This window comes from Varanus komodoensis, unplaced genomic scaffold, assembly GCF_004798865.1.
Source record: "Varanus komodoensis strain SLA01 unplaced genomic scaffold, ASM479886v1 scaffold4, whole genome shotgun sequence".
Classification (NCBI taxonomy): domain Eukaryota; kingdom Metazoa; phylum Chordata; class Lepidosauria; order Squamata; family Varanidae; genus Varanus; species Varanus komodoensis.
The window spans coordinates 9,148,048-9,167,222 of record NW_025335941.1 but is presented as its reverse complement, the minus strand read 5'-3'; the positions used below and the strand labels follow the sequence as shown (position 1 = coordinate 9,167,222).

The following is a 19,175-nucleotide window of genomic DNA, read 5'->3' as shown; positions in this document are numbered from 1 at the left end:
CCTGCTGGTGAGATTTTGTTGCAGAAGTATATGCTTGCAAGAAATGGGAAAACCGACAGTTTAGGAATCTGAATGTTTAATCAGTAGTGCTTCTTTCCCTGCTAATCTGAAAATTCTTCTTGCTGAGGATTAAAACTGTTCCTTTTTGATATTTGTAGTGTTATCTGCACAATCAGTGTTTGTCTGTGTACAGCCTATCTAATTAGGAGTTAAATCTGCTCACTAAGGACAACTTCAGACAAGACATTACCTGCATTACTTTCTCTTGCCCCCATGGCTGCTGGCACTTTGTCCTGGTAGCAGAGCAGCTTGGGCATCCTTTCATTAAGGCATGCTAAAGGATTTCTTCCTTTCTGATCATGTGTATGTTTATTAAAAAAATAAATATTACCGTGTTCAGTGGGATTAACCTCCCAAACAATGTGAGGCTTGGACCTGTTTTCAAGAATAGATTGCCCAATGGAAATGGTACAAGCCAGAAATGAACAGAGCTGTGTATCTCAAATATCAGATGGGTTAGACTTAATTGTGAGATCCCACAGAGCTCCCAGTTTTTTGACTAGGGAAGTTGATAGTTCCCTATATTCATGTGATTGACTTTTATAAAGATGCTTAACACAACTCTGGTCATTTCTTGGCTTCCTTCCCTTCATGTTTATTTTTCAAAACAGAAATAGGAACACACAATTATGGATCCTGTCTTTAGAGAGACTTCCATTTTCTTCTGTACCCTAATGCTCAACTTCCTTTCCTTTCTTCAAGAGTGTACAGCAGATATTGGCAGAGCCTTTGAGAATTGTTTATCATATGACCTTTCTTGACAATTAAAAACAGATTTAGTCATAGCATTGTACTTGTTTCACCCACAAACTCAGTGGGTGAACTTATGCAAGCCTTTCTCTTAGCTTATCCATAGTACTGGCATAACAATGTCCACCAGGATTCCTAAATGTAACAGAAAAACATAATATTATTCATATGAAATATTGTTCACAAGCACTGATGGTTGTTTTGCTTGAACAGCCTTTGGTGGCTGAGGCTGACCTGATCACTAGAGGAGTTCTGTTAGGTGCTACATTTTGTTTCTCCTAGCTTTTTCCATATTGGCTTTTAGCCCTTTGCCTAGTCTCTCTTATCTATATTTTGGTTTTTTCAGAGCACAAGTGGGCAACTTCAGGCTTTTAGAACCTGAACCTTGTCCCCATTCGCTGACCCTTAGAGTTCTGTAACCAGAATCTAGTGCAAAATATATCAGGGCAGATATAAATATAGTAGAGTTAAGGAACAGGATGCTTCTGAGAAATTTAATTGAACCAAAACCTTTCACACAAAAATCTGTTCCTTATTCTCTCTCCCCAACCTCACTTTCTTCTAGGTTATAGCAAAACAAAATGTGGAAAAATAAAGGGGGTAGATTTTTCTGTAAAGCACTGTATGACCACAGAATAGCAGCACTGACAACAGAAAAGTATGGCTGCCTCTTCGAGGTCCTGTAATTTCTTTCTTAAAATTATTAGTCATTCAACAAGTGGAACCTAAGTAGTATTTTACTCTTTCACCACCCCTAGTATCATTATATACTCCAATATAGTCTGCACAGTAATTTTTAACAACTTTAGAAAAATTGTAATACTATTTGGAGGATTTTTGCATAAACTGGACATACAGAATTCTTTCCATCTTTTCCATCGTATATGGATGCATGCTTAAAATCCATGAATTAATGTAGAAACAAACAATAATGCTCTTAAATTGCTTCTCTAAGTAATTTTCTCATACTGTTTGTGCTAAATATATATGTTAATATGAGGATTTGGAAAATTAATTGTAAATTCTAGACGGTGTAAGTGTAAAGTCCTAGTAGGAACAATGTGCAACAGTATAATTTGAGAGCTAAAGCTCTGTGTTGAAATCTGACTCTCACATGCATCCTTGATTCGCTATATTGCTTTGTTTCCTTTATATCTCTGTTTAGAACATAGTATATGCTCATTTTTTATTGTTTGTGCTTTTGCATAGGTATTGTCATTTGATGCTTATTTTGATGAAGAAGTTCCTGACAAAAATCAAGAGCTGTATAGAATAAGACACTGTAAAATATATTTCTATCTGGAAGATGACACAATTCAGGTAGTTGAACCCCAGGTGAAGAATAGTGGAATTCCACAAGGTATTTTTATTTACAGATGTTCTGCTCCTCTGTGACCTTTTTTTTTTTAAGGTATATGGTTTCCCTGCCTGATATAATCGTACATAGTATCATTCAATCAAAAATAATGGGCTGCTTTTGGTTTGTGGGTAGTTAATTAACCACAATAGCAACCCACCCTGTGCTGGGTTCATTTTATTTATTTATTTATTATTTATTTTATTTATTTAGAAAATTTCTATGCCGCCCCATTCGCCGAAGCCTCGGGGCGGCTCACAACATAAATCAATTAAAATAATATAAATTAACAATATAAAATAAGTTAACAATATAAAATAAGTCGCCCTAGCCAAACAATAACATAAATAAATACTATTAACAGTTAAAATGACGTTTGAATAAAAAGGTCTTTGCCTGGCGCCAAAAAACAAATAACGACGGCGCCAGGCGGACCTCTTTGGCGGACCCCTATTTATTCAGTTCATCCATGTGCTGCCCCATGACATTAAGTTCTCCGGGCACTAAGCTTCTGTGACCATTCTGAATTTTCAGAATGGCTGCTGCTATGTATAACAGCCTACATTAAATAAGGAACAGTGAGCTCTGGTGATTATGTGAACTAACCTATTAGGTACACTATCAAGTGCAGGTACAACATGAATTCCAGCAGTTTCAATTAGCAGGCAGCTGTGGTTCAGAAACCACTTCAGTATCTTCTAGGCTAATCTGAGTGTTATTGCAAGGACTTGCATATAGGGCATATGAAACTCTGTTCTGTTTCTAGGGATTCTAAATCAGCCTGAATTAAGACTTTTATGTGAAACTTGGCAAAATGTGAAGAGAAATGTTCATTCTTTGTGTGTATTGCAAACTCTGGCAATCCTAAGTTAGTTTTTCACCAACTCTTGGTAAATGGGGTATGCCAGCTTCAGAACCTTTTCCTCTGCTGTCAGAGGGAATGTTTTTAAAGGCCAAAAGGAAAAAAACCCTTAAAAGTGCAAGATATAAATTAATTTAAACAGTGACAAAGTTCATGTAAATTTGATGGGCACTAAACCATAGACTAGAATGAAATAACAGATCAAAATGTCCTTGAATCAAATAAGGATAGATGCTAATGCACAGAAAATGAAAATGGTTGTGCTGGAAATATACATAAAAATATCTCCTTCTCAAAGTCAGAATGTATTAACATAGTGGTAATAAGAAACCTTCCATGTTGGATATACTGTATGGGGAGATTCTTGCATGTATTGTGTAATCTCTTGTTAATTGAACTTTGGCTAACTGATGTTCTCTGATACAAAGAGGTTATGTCTGTCCCTTAGGGTTAACTTTTGTTTTTGGTCTAGCCCACATCCCACAATCCAGAGCACAGTTAAGAAGGAGTTGGCCAGCTTCCCCAAGGTCAGTCAGTTTTAATGGGAGAAAGACACTGCCTGCTGGCAGGCTTCCCTAAGGCCAGCTGGATGAAAAGGAAAGTGCAGTCAGGCGCAGAAGGCCTCAGTCACTTCCTCCAGCTTCAATGAATCATTGATTGTCTTAAGGCGCCCGATGTTCCCAAATTCTTTTGAATAATTGGCTCTGTGAGTACTCATAGTCTAGTTACCCTTGTTGGAAGAGGGCAATAGGGCATATAGGCTATTGGGTGAACTGGAAAAATGTTTTCAAAATCATCTTTTTTTTTTGTTCCACTATTTAGAAACTGCTTTTTCCTCAGTAGGTTTAGATAGTGAATAGCTTCACAGACCTTGGAGTGGAAGTTTTCTGCAAAATTTCATTCAATTTCTTGTCAGAATAAACTCATTTTTGAAGGCTGCTGGGTTAGATAATAGGAATAATAACTTCCACACTTTTTACCTAACCTGGGATTGAGAGAGTGTAGAAGAGATACAAATGTTATGAAATAATTACTGGAAGTATAATGAGAAATGTAGTCTGCATGTTGCAAAATAAGTGCGCAATGCATACTTTTTTCTAGAGTTTGCTTATGGATACAATTGTTTAGGGATCTCAGAGTTTTGGTCCGCTGTGACATGTTGTGCAACAGCATTTTCCCCATTTAGCCTGCTGTTAAGGTTTGTTCAATAAATGGACGCTGAGGTAATGTCTTTTGAGCAAGGCATTATTGCCTCCCATCTTTGCGAGTTGACATCATGTTATTTCTTTGCAGATATAAATGCTTCTGATTTAACTCTGTGCAAAGTAGGTGGAGAATAGATGTAAGGTTTAGAATGAGCTGCATGTAATGGTGGCTTTGCCTTAACAGAAAGTGCTAGTGTTCATTTAAGGCAGTATACTTGATTTTTGTGCCAAATCCTATTCAATTCCTGAGGGTCCACTGATCTGCAGAAGCAACTTGTTAGAGCTTGAAAGGGATTGGTAAAAACAGGCTGAATCTTGAAAGGAATTTAACCCTTTCCCCCCAAAAAAGTGGGCGCCCTAACATGCAGAAGCAGTTCTGCTAAATCAAGGCCACCATTGGATACAGATCAGTAATTTGGACCAATTTGCACATCACAGTAACAAATTGTAGGTTACTTAGTTAACCTATGATTTGGTGCAGTGGCCACAATTTGCTTATTGTTATAGTGCATTGCTTTTTTGATGCTGTTACGTGTTGGATATCTGGTAATGCAGACAATGGCAAATAGATTTTCTGCTAAATACCAGCCATGGCCAACATGGGAACGCCCATCTTGTGAACTAGGGGAGGCCTCATTATAGCAATCATTACTTCTGAACAAATGCAAGAAGAACCAGTTTGCTGGGAAACATCAGAGCACTTTCAGGTACTATTAAGCAGCTATGAAATCACTGTCAAAGAGTAGAACAAGATTTCCATCAAATAAGTTCTTTCTTCCATTTCTGGACATGGTGCAAATGGGCATATTTGCAGAAAACATTTTTTCCATTTTAATTTTATCACTGGATATTTCAAGGTAAGCCTTTCAATGGTAGAATTTTCTGAGTAGTTAGTTCAAGAATCTATGAGTGCAGTTTCACCTTTCTGTTCTACAGATAATAAGTTTATGTAATTGCACTCGAGGCTCATTGAAATGCTTAATTATACTTTCAGTGGTGAACAAACTGTATATTATAGCCTCTTCATCTTTCTGATTTAATGTGCTGTCAGAACCTTCCTGTTTGCATACATTTGGTATAATATGTACTGTTTTCCCATATTTTCTTGTCATGGATGTTGCCTCTTGTTGTAACAAGTTCCATCTGTGAAGTGTAGAAAGAGTATTCCACTTAAGCCATATTTAGGTTTGAATCTTGTTACAGATTTGTTCAATAACTTGATAATAAGCAAATGAGCAAATTCTATTCTTGCTTTGATTTTGGACTGTTTCATATTTTATATTTAAGCTATTTATATTATTCTGGATTAGATAATAAAAGATCTGTCATTCCTTATAATAGGAGATAATGTGAATATATCTGTGTCTTCTACTTCTTTTCATTTTCACCAGAAATTCTTTTCTCCAGAATTGCAGTCCTTTTTCTTTCATTTATTATGGAGAATCCGAACAACACTGTTGCATCCCAAGGTTTTTTGAGTTGTCTTCTTGTTTAAGACTCAGTTTTTAGGTAATTTTTCGGACTTCTCCAAGCTGTCCAGGGTAGACCAGCAAAGTGCTATCTGAAGTCTCTGGCAGGAGGAATGGGCTGATGATGTGGTTGGAGATGTCCTTGCATTTTTTGTTTGCGGTGTTTTTACATGTTCTGTGATGTCATTCCCTTGTCATTTTTAATAGACTTTTGCTGGGGCACTTTTATCTTTTATCCCCTTTATCTAATGCACAGCAGTACATGTTGTTGTTGTTTAAATGAAAAGAAAATGCAATTTCTAGGACAAATTGCAATCATTACTCCACCTTCCTAGGCAAGCTTATAGATGATCTCCTGACTCTGCAGCGTGCCATGATTATCAACAGCAGGAATCTATGTATTAGCACAGGCTGTGATCTGTGCACATTTATATAGGATTTCATTCCAGTGAAATTCAGTTAGACTTCTTTCTGAGTAAATATGTATAGGAAGAATACCAGGAAAGAGAGGTAGGCAGGCACAGCAGTTGCATCAGCTGTGAGGCAAAGGGCACCATCCAGTAAGGAAATAATCACAAGCAGTACTGACGCTTAAGGTAAGTATATTAAGAGAATGGGAATGAATGGCCAGGCAAGAAACAAGTTTTGCTTGGTTCATTTGTAAACTATAGGACTTAGTTCCAAGTCAATGAGCAGACAGCATGGCCAGAACAGCATTGGTTTTAATGGTTACTGAGCCTATTTTAGGGCAAGAACCTCTCTATCAGATTTGTAGGTCATATATGCAACACCATGGCACCCAGTATACAGCTTTGAACAACTGTTTGCCCAAAAGAAAAGTATTACTTCTTAATCTTGCTACAGGAAAATCACTAAGTAGTCAGGTCTGATTTGTGCCAAATCTGCTTTTCTCTAGGGCCATCAGAGAGATCCTTGTCAGTTTCAAGAGCAGATATTTCCCCCTTTATCATGTGGTTCATTTTAGTAGGGAAAATGGTATTATAGTAAATGATCTGCAATTCACAGCTATCATTCTGCTTCTAGATGGTTACAGAATTGCAGTGTTTCAACAAATAGCATTAAAGTGCCTATGCGGGGAAACTATAGTGTTCTCTCTCTATATATATGTATAATAACCAATTTTGTAAGCCTAACGTAAGTTTGGAAGCCACTCTAAGAGCTTCATTCTAAGAGCATTCTAATGAAGCACTGTAAGAGCTTCATTCAGCTAAAGCGTGAGTTAAAATATAATGAACAAGACCAAGAAGTAAAGCATCATGAAATTAACAAATGACAGATACAGTCCACAGTTAGAGGTATCCATTCCTGTGCTCCATTTTGCACACATGTAGTGGCTTGTTAATTAACCAGTGCAGGCTAGTCACGTGCCAGTTGATTTGCATAATTACCTTGGTTGGGGGCAGCGCCTCCCGTCATTCAAACCGAATGAAGCTGGCTTGTTGAGGTGATTAACACAGTACCTAGAATCCTGGTGAAGGGCTGTGGGAAGGTTTGCTAGCCACCTGAACTAGCCGTCCCTGCTGGATGTTGATAACATGAGAAGTGACAGGGCCTTAAATTGGCAACCTGGCACCTGTAGGTGCTGTAACCCACCATGGACAAGCCACAGTAGACTGAGACGATCGTGCAAACCAAGTCTCTGACCAACAGTAGAAAGATTTTAATAGTTTTGATGGACAAGCACTTAACAAGCACTTGGTACCTTTATTCACATAATCTTTGTGTTCCACAATTACATTCTTGGTCAGAGATCAGGAAGGTATATACAAAACTAGGTTAGCTTGTTGTGATTTGTTACATCATCAAGGGATTTAATTTGACTTGTCCATTGTAAAGATTCCAATGCACCTTTGAATTGCATAATTTCATATATACACACCTTTCTATACTATGTTTATAATGAATGCCATTCAGAAAATATTACTAAATTATTTTTACATTAATATACTATCCAATATTAAGACCACTGGAGTGGTTCACAAAATGCAACTTAAACTAGGTCTTTAAGCAAAAAGTTTTGATGTGGTCACGAAGTTCAGCATCCCCATTTTTTTTCCTGAGCCCAGATAAAAATGATGTGTGGAATTCACCAGGAATTCAAATATCTTGTGTAGTGTCTGCTGATTTACTGTATTTTAGTACATATTGCTCAAAAATACAGACTAAGTGCAAGCTGATTTTCTATGTCAAAGCTTTCTTTTAGAACAATAATAGACCACTGTGTTGGGTTTTCAATTTTTCTGGAAGCTTTTGAATTAATCCCATTGCATTGAAGGCCAGTATGAATACCTGTTCACTAAGATCTGCTCATAGGCAGTTTTACAAAACTATATACCAATTTGAGGCTTACTGCTGATGTCTTGTCCAAATAAGTATTTATTGTTTGATAGTTCTGAGACTTCCAGTAATATTGATTTGCTCCTTTACATATTGTTGACAGAGTGCATGAATGATCAACTTTCTGACCATTCATATCTTTATTCTTACTTACCTAGAAACTGAAATGCACTTCTGTTGAGATCTTAAAGCATGACCTATTAGTCTATTTTAATACCTCATTAATGTTTCTCATTAATGTTCCACAAACACAAATGTTATTTTCCTTTGGGAACACAGGCAATCATTCTCTTAATACAACTTAATGCAAGTTATTTATTTGCTCCCTATCATAGAGTGAAAACAGGGTGCTCATATATCTGCAAGGTTTTGCAAGTACTAGGACTGATCGATAAAGCTGGCGGGAGGGAGGAGTGAGGTAACAGTTTGCCCCATAAATGTTACTTCAGTAGAGATGTGGCTGAGAAGTGCATAAAAGGATAAATATGGAAAATGCTGGTATGTAATATGCAGTACTTGAACCAGAACTCTGGACCACATAAGCAAAATCTGCAGGGGAGGAAACCCTTTTACTTCATCTATCTTATACATATTTTATACCTCATCTACATTTTTGTATGCAACTTCTAATAATAATTTCATTATGTTCTGGATACGTATAATAGATTTGATAAATAGCTGTAATATAGGAGTTGTTGTTATATCAAAATCATTAAGGTAAGTGATTCTTCATATCCTTCTCCATCTCCTCACTACTCATGCAGCCCTGGTTCTCATGAAATGACAGCCCATGGGTTATTTTATCCCATCCTGGAGTTATGCTCTCTATGTTTGAATTCATGTTCCAGAATTTTAATCTATGCTTTGTCATTGGATTAAAACTTTGGATTGTTTTCCCCTCAGCAACTCAGATTACTGGGTGCACATGTCATGGAGTACAGCCCAAGAATTGGGTGTTCCTGCATTCTTTTGTAACAGAATACAAAACAGAAGCATGCATTTATTATTTATTTATTTATTTAGACAGCTTGTATGCCGCCCCCTTCGCATAAGCCTTGGGGCGGCTTACAATCATTAAAATCCTGCCTATAAATACAAAAAAAAATACATAGAATAAATAAAATACATAAAATAGTGGAAACAGCCTGATTAGTTTAAAATCAATAAATAAACCTTTGCAATTAAAATAGTGTTTAAATAAAAAGGCCTTGGCCTGGCACTGAAAAACAAATAACGACGGCGCCAGGCAGACCTCTCTGGGGAGCGCATTCCATAGGTTGGGCGCCACCGCGGAGAAAGCCCTCCTCCGAGTACTCACCCTCCTAATATCCTTCACGGAGGGTTCCCGGAGGAGGGCCTCTGCTGCCGATCTCAGGGGGCAGGAGGGCATATATTGCATATATTACTGCATATATTATTATGCAGGAAGCAGTGTGCTTGGTTGCTTCTTCATGATGCTGACCAACTTACTGGTTAAATAAGCTGTGGTTGGTTGTTATGTGCAAACCAACTCACCACAGTACACCCCTCCCCAAACTTTACTTGCATTTGATAGGTAGGACAAATTTTATGTAACCTTCCTTTATTCATGATTGGAATTTTATTTGTGTCTTTATTTATTGGATTAAATAACAACTTTCTATTCTTAATGTTAGGTGCTTTGAGACAACGTTACAGCAATCCTATACATATTTAGCTAGGGCTACTTTAGAGCACACATGTAGAGAACTACACTGTTACATTACAGTTTGGAAAATGTGGTTTAAAACCAAGTTATTCAATTAAAAACTAAACTAAAAGTCATTTGACTAAAGGAATGGTATAAAAATGCTTTAAATAAATAAATGCATAACAAAACAGCCCAATGCATCAGGGAGATTAAGCACTCTCAAACAGAAGGCAAGCCAAATGTTTGCCTAACAAAAGTCTTGATTTGCTGATGAAGCACCAAGAAATGAAGCAACAAAAGTTTCATGCAGCAGGGAGTTCTACAGATTGGATGCAACTGTGGGGAAGGCCAGAGAATGCATACATGAATGCACTTCTCAGAGCCAAATAAACATACCTTTATGAATGAAAATACCAGGTCAGGAAGGCTAGGCTAAATTCTCTAACATGCTCATTTTATATGTGGAAAGAGTGTGGGTAGGTGGATAAAGGATTCAGGAACATGATTCTGTTTCTGTAGCCTGACATGGTACAGGCCTGAAAGAGCCTCCATAATTGATTCTTCAAATGTACGTTGGCCCTCACTGGTTTTGGAAGTTAAGATGGAATTTCTGCTTAGCTTAAGACCACATTTGGGTTCTCAAATTTTCCACTGAAGAATGGCATTTTTCATATCAGTAACACTGGTGTAAATAACAAATAATATTTACTGTATTTTTCCTCAACACAGGAACTCTTCTTCGGCGTCATCGGATTCCACTTCCGCCTCCTAATGAAGATCAGTTCTATACTATAGATTATTTCAACCTCGACACAGATATCATCTTTTATGGTCAACGATATAAGATTATAGATTGTGACCAATTCACCAAAAATTTTTTGAGGAAGATGGGAGTTCGAATAAATCCTTCAGTTAATCGTCCAGATGATCCCTATACCAAAGAACGTCAAAAGGTTAGTTGCAAAACTGCTAGTAGATGAAACTCTTGGTTGCAATGCAAAATCATCATCATCATCAACATCAATCAAAATCTTTATACAGAATATAAAGGATTAAAAAAAAAAACCTCTTCTCATATGAGAAATTTCCAGTGCAGAGTTGTTTACAAATACTTTTTTATTTTGGAAGAAAAACAAATTCAGAATAGTTCAAGTAAAAGGCCTATATAAATAGATAACACGTTACAATAAACATTTTTGCATGCTTCCCTAATTGAACATAATTTGTAACTGCATATTTTCTGTTTTAGATCAATGAAAACTCATGCTCTTGGTTCATCTGTTGATGGATGAAATTGTACAGATTTAATCTGCTTTTAATGTCTTGTGCATCACTTCAGATAGTAACTAGCAGTCATTAAGCAGCTATGTGAAATCCCAAGCATTATATGATAGTCTTAATCTTGTATGCAAATAAACATTGCATAGTAATCAAATGAAAACCAAATGCTATAAAAGTAGGAAAAATGCCTTTAATATGGTGATATGTGGAAGTCTGCATCACCAGCATTGCAAAGTATGATAGGCTGCAAGACACCATTTGTCTATAATTTGGAGTAATTGATGCCACTACCTGTGTCCTTGAATAACCTTTTATGTCCTGAATATGTGGGGATCCAGGCCAGTTCACTTATGACGTATAATAGGCCCCTTCAAATGCCTGAGAAACCAGGTTACCATGCATACCAAATGGTCTAGACACATGGGATTGGGCCAACTTCCAGCCTAACCAAAGAACTCAATCAACTGTCTTCAACTAAATGTATTTATTGAACAACCAAGAAGGAACTGCCAGGAAAAAAAGAAATGATTAGTTGCTCTAAAATAGAAAGAAACATGAAGCTGTGATAATTAGGATCCTAAGAGTAACTTGGCAAAAGGGTTTATTAGGGGTGCAGGTAGCCAGTGAGAGAAAATGCTGTGCCTTTTTGCCAAGGCTGGGCAATTCCCAGAAAGGGACATTCAAATGGAACAATGAATAATATCCTGGGTGGACCAGTTAATATATCCTCCAGGTGATACTTGCAGGTACCTTCTAAAGGGATGAGTCATAGCATGTGAAGGGAGAAAACCAGCCTCAAATTTGTAGCAGTGCAGATTTTTGGTTTCTAAATGCCTGGTCATATCTGGTCATGTCCTTTGTTCAGAGGTGCTTCTAGCAACAAATGGGGGTGGGGGGAAGGCAAGGTTCATCACAAATATATTTTAGTATTGGAATTTGGTGTCTTGGCAGTAAGCTCTACTGAAGAGAGTAGGACTTAAGTTCTAAGTGAATATGCAAAGGATTTTGAAACTGTTTTTCTGCAGATTTATTTATTTAACATGTATGATTTACATTCTCTGCCATGAATATGGCACCCAGAGTGGTGTCAAAACATTCAAAACAATACCAAATCTCCCTGGAAAAGCAGTGTGATTGTAGCTGTGATCATCTGAAAGTTTTGGGCAAAAGTGTACATTATATTTGTACATTATTTTGCAGCCCCTTGAGGCCTTTCAATTGATTTATGGTAAAAGTCTTTGCATCTTGTAATTTAAGCTCCCCAAAAGTTTTTCACGACTGGTTATATATACAGATCTGTGCTTTTTTGAAGATTAAAATATTTATTAATTCAGTAATAAATGTTACTAATTGGCAGACATGCATCTCATGTTCTTATAAACACCATTTACAGCAACCTTCCCCAACCTATGTACCTTCCAGACATGTTTGGACTGCAACCCCCAGAATTTGCCCTGCTGCATGGGAATTCTGGGGATTGCAATCCAAATGCCTCTGAAGGCCACCAGGTTGGGGAAGGGTTTACAGAGAATAGCTTAAACCTTGAGGTGTGTACATTTTTATGGGGAAGGTCTCAAGCAAATCATCCTGAGGGTCGACTGATACGTAACATCCACTTTTTAATTGTCCCTTGAAATCCTAAGAGTATCCTTGACACTTAGGATAACCTCACCACATAAATATTTAAGTGATACAAGTCAATATGATTGAACTGATGAAGATATAAAATGTAGTCCCATGTTCTGGATTCACCATACATACTGGAGGAGTTGCATACTGTTTGCAGGATTGTTGGAAAGAGGCTAAGATCCTAGGGAGGCAAGGAAACTGAAGATTAATTGAAAAGAAGCAGAGGAAGGAATTATTAGCAGTGTGTAGGGAGCTGACAGCCCACCAGTGGATGGCTATGTGACAGAAAGAAGGCATAGCAGAACACTTTTGGTGTAGAAGCAAGAACCTGAGGGAAAGATGGGCACAAGGCATGGCACTGAAGTTGGTGTTTCTATGAGAAACAAGAAGAATGCTGAAAATTCTCATTGTGATACAAGCTAGTGATAGAAGGAATATTCTATTTGTATTATGGTGTGCAGGCACAAGCAGCTGCTCAGTTCAGTGGGAACTCAAGCTCAGATAGTGAGGATGAGATTGTTGTGGAATCTCAGCATGTCCAGGCAGGAGACCAAGGTCAGGGAATGTCTGGGGGAGGAATTGGCAGTTCAAACTGAGGCAAGCCTAATAGGAGAAAAGGACAAGTTTGACAGTTTGTGCTGGTGGAAGCCCTGGTCTACCAATTCGTGGGGAAGATGTTGTGCTAGAGGCTGGGCATCTTTTGCAGCTGGGGAGTGGGGATAGAGAGCTCAGTAGTTTGTTGGACATAGCAGTCCCTTCTCCTGAGGAGGTGGACAAGAAAGGGTTCCAGGTCATGACTGAAAATTGTGCATATCACAAGGGTTCTGAATTATATTTCAGAATATTACAGGAGAGGGAAGGAAGCAGAGGTCCTGCAGACCAGAGAGGTGGGGAGATTGAATGTGGAATATGTGTGAATGTATGTGTCTAAGAAAGTGAAGGATTGTGGAAAGGTCTTGGAGGGACAACAGTGAACTGTAGCATGGGGACTGAAGATGGATGCAAAAGAGGAAATGAAAAGGAAGAATTCATCTGGCAAAGTCCAAAGTAACTTTGGGGTGGGGGGAAATGGTGAAGAGGAACAGGGAAAGGAACAAGTGATTATTGAGGAAAAAGAAGGGCAGTAGAATGAGGGAAGAGAAAGTAAGATGAAAAAGGAAAGGAATAATTGGGCAAAAGATGTGAGAAATGTGGAATTGGAGCCAGCAGCGCATATGGAGATGAAAGATGGGACATCATTGGTGGATAACAGAAGGAAGCAAAGAGGAAAAAGAAGAGGAAGAAGGGGGATGCATTGACTGGTGATTGAAACTCATGGAAAGTGGGAAAAGAGCACTTTCTGGAGCGGTACATATGAAAGTGGAGTTTAAAGAAAGTGAATGGTAGGGAAATAAGTTGGAAGAGGCACAGGCAAAAAGCACCCAAAATTTTCCCTACTATGACTTCCCTATAGCCATAAGTTGAGCTGCTATGATGTCAGATGATATTCTCATATATGTTTATTCCAAAATGGAAAAATTAAGTCATGAATTGTTGAAAGTCACTGTAGCATGAGCCAGAAGAACTAGAAGGCCAGTATGGGATGGGAAAAATCATACACAGTGGCTGGGTCACATGAACAGGTGAGGAAAGGTGAGGCCTAGAATATATATTGGGATGCAAGATAAGCTGCTGAATGCTTGCCACAGGCCTCTAAAACACAAAACTGTACAAAGCATCCTCATTATATGAATTTTTCCTTAATGCCTCCCCCATGCCTCTATATGGCCCCTTTTAGTACCAACTTATTCAAATTGTTTTCTTTCTGGTCCCACTGAATGATTTGGGAGTCATTTTTTGTGCTGAATGAGGTTGTGATGTATTCATAGCAAGTTTGTTTTAAAGCCTTGAAGAGAAACATTGTGATAAATAGATACTCCAGGGAGAGATTAGGTGGAATAAATCTATTGAATTGACATTTCTTGGCCAAGCTTAACCTGTTTTCTGCATTTTACTGAAGACCATCAGTACCATTTGTCAAAACCCCTGCTGTAGTTTAAATCATTGAAATGAATGTGCAGGAACATTATTGTTTCTTTTCGTAATACATCTTGGAACAAGTGCACCACTACCCCTTCCTTTAAAAGGCAGATTTAATTGGGATCTTCTTGAGTTAAGCATAAATACACTATAGTAACTTTCAGATTCATTTAGTACCAGTTTTCTTTGTTATCATTTGTCCTCTCCTATGCCTGTATTACAACTTGTTTGCAAGACAGCATGAAACAAGGGAGAAAAATAGAATCAGAAAGAAAAAGAATATAGCTTCTTTTGTCTGTTGCAAAAATAAAGACGTGAAGACAACACAGTGTAAATGATAGAGAACAAGCTACATAAAATAGGCTGATATTCCCTTAAGTGGATTACAGTACAATCTAATTAATACATGTCTACTCAGAAGTAAGTTCTATGGCATTTCATGGGACTTCTTCTCAGGTAAGTCAGTATTAGCACTGCAGCCTTAATCTTATTTTTCCTCCGGTCTCTAGAGGCAGAAATTGTGATGGAACTTTTTTTAGTTTAGCTGCATACAACAACTATTAGGGAAGCTACAAATATGTCTATTTATATTGCTATTGGTATTTGTTTACCATACTTGGTGTTTTAGCAGACATGTAAAATAACTGATTGGGAATGTATATCTTAAGCCCAGCTAAATCTGACAAATATAACAGTGATCTGTTCTCCAGGAGTATGGTTGGATCAGACTATGGCAGATTTAGAGAATCATTAATCTCTCTGTCATTGTGAAACAGCATTGTAGAATCTGATTCCTCCAAGAACATATTTCATTGAGGAAGGAGTGACATCTATGGCTTAAAAGACAGTTGGTCTTATTATCATCAATGTTTGCCATCAAAAGCTTTTAGCTCTGTTACTTCCTTCTGTCATTTTATTTTATTTATACTTTATTTTTATCTTGATCGTTATAACAAACCAATTTTTCATCCATTCCCTCCTAACTGGATCTTCTGGTCATTTCCCCTCTTCCCTTTCACCAAATGCCTTTTCCACCTCTTTCTTACTTCAGCACCTTACTTCCTCCTTAACTCCTTTCCCAGTCCCCCTCCCACTAACTCCCCCTGCTCTTTCCTCTGTGATGTCACAGTGTCTGAAGTAAGTGTTCTGAAGAAGCAACAGGATTCTTTTTGCTGTGTGCTTTTCTCTCTTCCTTCCTTTACCCAGTTTTAGCTCACTGTAACCCAAAAATCATATTTTAGCCTTCTGAAGGTAAACAAAGCTTTTTATACCACTTGGATGAAAGCTATGGTTTCTATGTATGCCTTTCCATTTATCTGTTTCTGTTGCATTGCTATGTTCTTCCAGCTCCATCTGTGAACAGCATTTTCTTCTCTCATTCTCTTTCCTAGTTTCCACCCCACTGTGCTCTGGTTTGTCCTTGTCCTTATTATCTCTACTCTTGTCTTAGGCTATTGGATGTATCATCCATTCCTGTTTCCACAGAGGAAATATTGCCATACCTTTCCCATATTTCTTTGACATGCACCCTCATAGCCGAGTCTTCCACATATTTTGGCTCTCTTCTGTCTGCCACCAGCTGCCTTGCTTCTTCTTATTTAACCTTATTAATAGACTAAATCTAACAAGGCAATATTTTTAAGATACAGTGACAGGTACATTTGAGAAAAGGCACAACCCCCATTTTGTTGGTAAGTTAAAAGTCCAGTTGGGCAGAATGGTAGATTTCCAGATATTTTGGAATTCAACTGCCAGCATTCCTATCCATTGGCCATTCTGGTAGGTGCTTATGAGATGTTTTAAATATCTGGAAATCTGTCTTTTGCATATCTCTGATTTGGTGTAAAAGACCAGCTCAAGAAATAACAAATTTATTTATTTATTTATTTATTTATTTATTTACTTATTTATTTGGGATTCTTATATGCCGCTCCATTTGCATAAGCCTCGGGGCGGCTTCCATCAAAATTGATTTTTTTGCTTCATCTGGGGAGGAAAACCTTCAGGAAAGTTGAATATGCTTCCTTACATGCTCATTTCACAGATTATAGCATATTATTATTTAAATAGGAGTTATTGTAAAATAACAAATGTTGCTTTTTAGGTTGCACATAAATAGAAGTATGAATAAATGTAAGGAGTCTTGTAAAATGTTTTTTGAAAACTTAACAATATTGAAACAATACTGAGGATGAAAATACTGTTCAAATGCTTCCTTACCTTAAGCATATCTTTCATTTACTATAACTCATTTAAAATGTTTCCCAGTATTCTGAAAGCTCCGAGTGTCTTACCACAAAGGGCAGCAGTGTGTGGTTCTAGCCCTAGTGACTCCTGATACTATGTAAGGGGCATCTATTAAAAGATACTGAAGTTTTAATGAATAAAACTTGTCGTAAAAACTAGTTTCAGTACCTGTAGAGTTTTTCTGTATTTAAGCAGAATTTAATTAATTGAAAAAAGCCCTTTTCCTCTGTTCTCTTACCTGCAGTTGATAGATGATATGAAGCCGTTGCGTCCATATGAGCGCTTTGACACACTTAAGCAGTTTCTGGAGCATGATGGGCATGTTTTACGCTTTTATGGCATTTGGGATGACACAGAAACAATGTTTGGGGATGTTCGAGAAGTGGTGCTACATTATTTTCTGGCTGATGACACCATTGAAGTCAAAGAAGTGATACCAGTGAATTCAGGTCGGGATGCTGTACCTCTGTTTCTCAATAGGCAGAAGCTACCAAAGGTAAGGTGTGCATGCGTGTGTGCATGCATGTATGTGTGTGTGCCCATGTGTAGGGCAGCGGTACATGGATGCATACATGTGTACCTGCCTGTGTACATATGAAAAATGGGTGAGGGGGGTGCATGCCCATTAACCCACATGCAGGCCTCCAAACCTACAGATCTCTGATCCATCTGCTCCTAATTTCAGTAAGAAGAGCCCAGAAGAAAAGCCCTGATGGATGAGACCAAAGATCCATCTTGTTCATATGTGTAAAACACTTCTGGGGATAGAGAAATTAACTTCTGCAGAGAAAGTTTTAAATTGCCTCATCATTTCTAGCCCCAGTCCATGGACCTCTTTCCTCCTTTCTTGGTAGCAGCTACTTCCTTCATTCAAAATGTCAAGGAAATCTTTCTTACCCTATTCCTGCAGTTGAAATGCTGCTACTTGCAGGGCACAGTATTCCAGAGACTGGGGAGGAAAGAGGGGCTCCCAGCCTAAACTACCTCACAGGGTTGTTGTGACAATCAAATGGAGAAGAGGAATATTTGGTACACTGCCTTGGGTTTCTTACAGATGAAAAGGCACTATATAAATATTAAAAATAAGAAAAATGCTTTCCAGAGATCTGACAAAGATTCTTCTGGGTTTAATACTCTAGAAAGATGAGGAAAGACAGAAGGGTCTTTGCCAGAATTATGTGTGCCAGATTTATCATTGGCTAATACAAAATAATGTTGACAGTACTGTTAAATTCTAATAGGAATATGATTATTTATAGTTATTTATCAAATGTATGATTTTTAAAAGAGTTCCTTGGGAATTATTTGAGCCAAGTTTTATTGGCATGTTGGTACCTACCTAAATTGCTCAAATATGACATTATACTCAGTTACAACATGAAATAATGGAGCGCACATGGCTCAGTGGTAAAACATACCCTCAGCATGCTGAAGCTCCCAGGCTCAGTCCCAGGGATCTCCAGTTAAAGAAGTCATTGAGTAGGCGATGGGCATGACCTCATTGCCTGTGGAAGTGGACAGTGAGTCCTAATGTATGGCAACCTCCTAGTAGTTTGTAAAATTTAACGTACCCAGTTTATTTTTCTGATAGTTAACAATCTCTCTCTTCTTCCCCAACACTCCAGTATGCTCCAGTGGGACTGTACCAGCCTGGAACCATCACAGATAGGACAGTGCTGAATGTATTTGGAGGTCTAGTGGGGAATAAAGGACGTTACATTCTGGACAATCGTAAGGTAAACAGCTGTATTAATACAGACACATTTGAATATGATGTAGCCATTATGCAAAGCACACCAAATTCTAAATTAAAAGCTTACACAGAAAACAACTTTTGTTGTTGCCTCAGTGATTAAACAGCCCAGGTTGGAATATGGGTTTTCCTTTTCTTGTGTTATTTCAAGTTTCCACTCCCTCCCCCCACCCCAGCACCTACACACCAAAAATCAAATTCAGAATCTTAAAGGATTTGTATATTTTTTTTCCACCTCCTCTATTACTAGACAGGAGCTGTACATCAGGAATTTTATAAAGACTGTGACCTGAGAATAGGGTCAGCAATCAATGTTTGGGGAAGAAAGGTAGTTCTCTGCGATTGTGATGAATTTACCAAAGAATATTATAAGACAAAGTATGGAGTCAGTAAGTAACTGGTGCTTTGATGTGCTACTCTTAAGCTATGAACTTGTACAGGTTGTTTTTTTGTTGTTGTTGGGGTGTTTTTGTTTTTTGCATGCTTTATATTTGTAGATGAATATTTAGTTTTATA

The 19,175-nt window shown here is 37.8% G+C and overlaps 1 protein-coding gene across 3 annotated transcripts in view; it reads left to right on the top strand.

The window, feature by feature from the left end:
* Positions 1-19,175, top strand: part of EFHC2 (EF-hand domain containing 2) — an 83,594-nt gene that overhangs the window by 36,428 nt on the left and 27,991 nt on the right. For all 3 annotated transcript variants that reach the window (XM_044442768.1, XM_044442767.1, XM_044442769.1), the window contains exons 3-7: positions 2,020-2,170; positions 10,460-10,683; positions 17,151-17,402; positions 18,532-18,642; positions 18,910-19,048. In XM_044442768.1, coding sequence (XP_044298703.1) covers positions 2,020-2,170; positions 10,460-10,683; positions 17,151-17,402; positions 18,532-18,642; positions 18,910-19,048 — 877 coding nt within the window. The remainder of the gene's footprint in view (positions 1-2,019; positions 2,171-10,459; positions 10,684-17,150; positions 17,403-18,531; positions 18,643-18,909; positions 19,049-19,175) is intronic.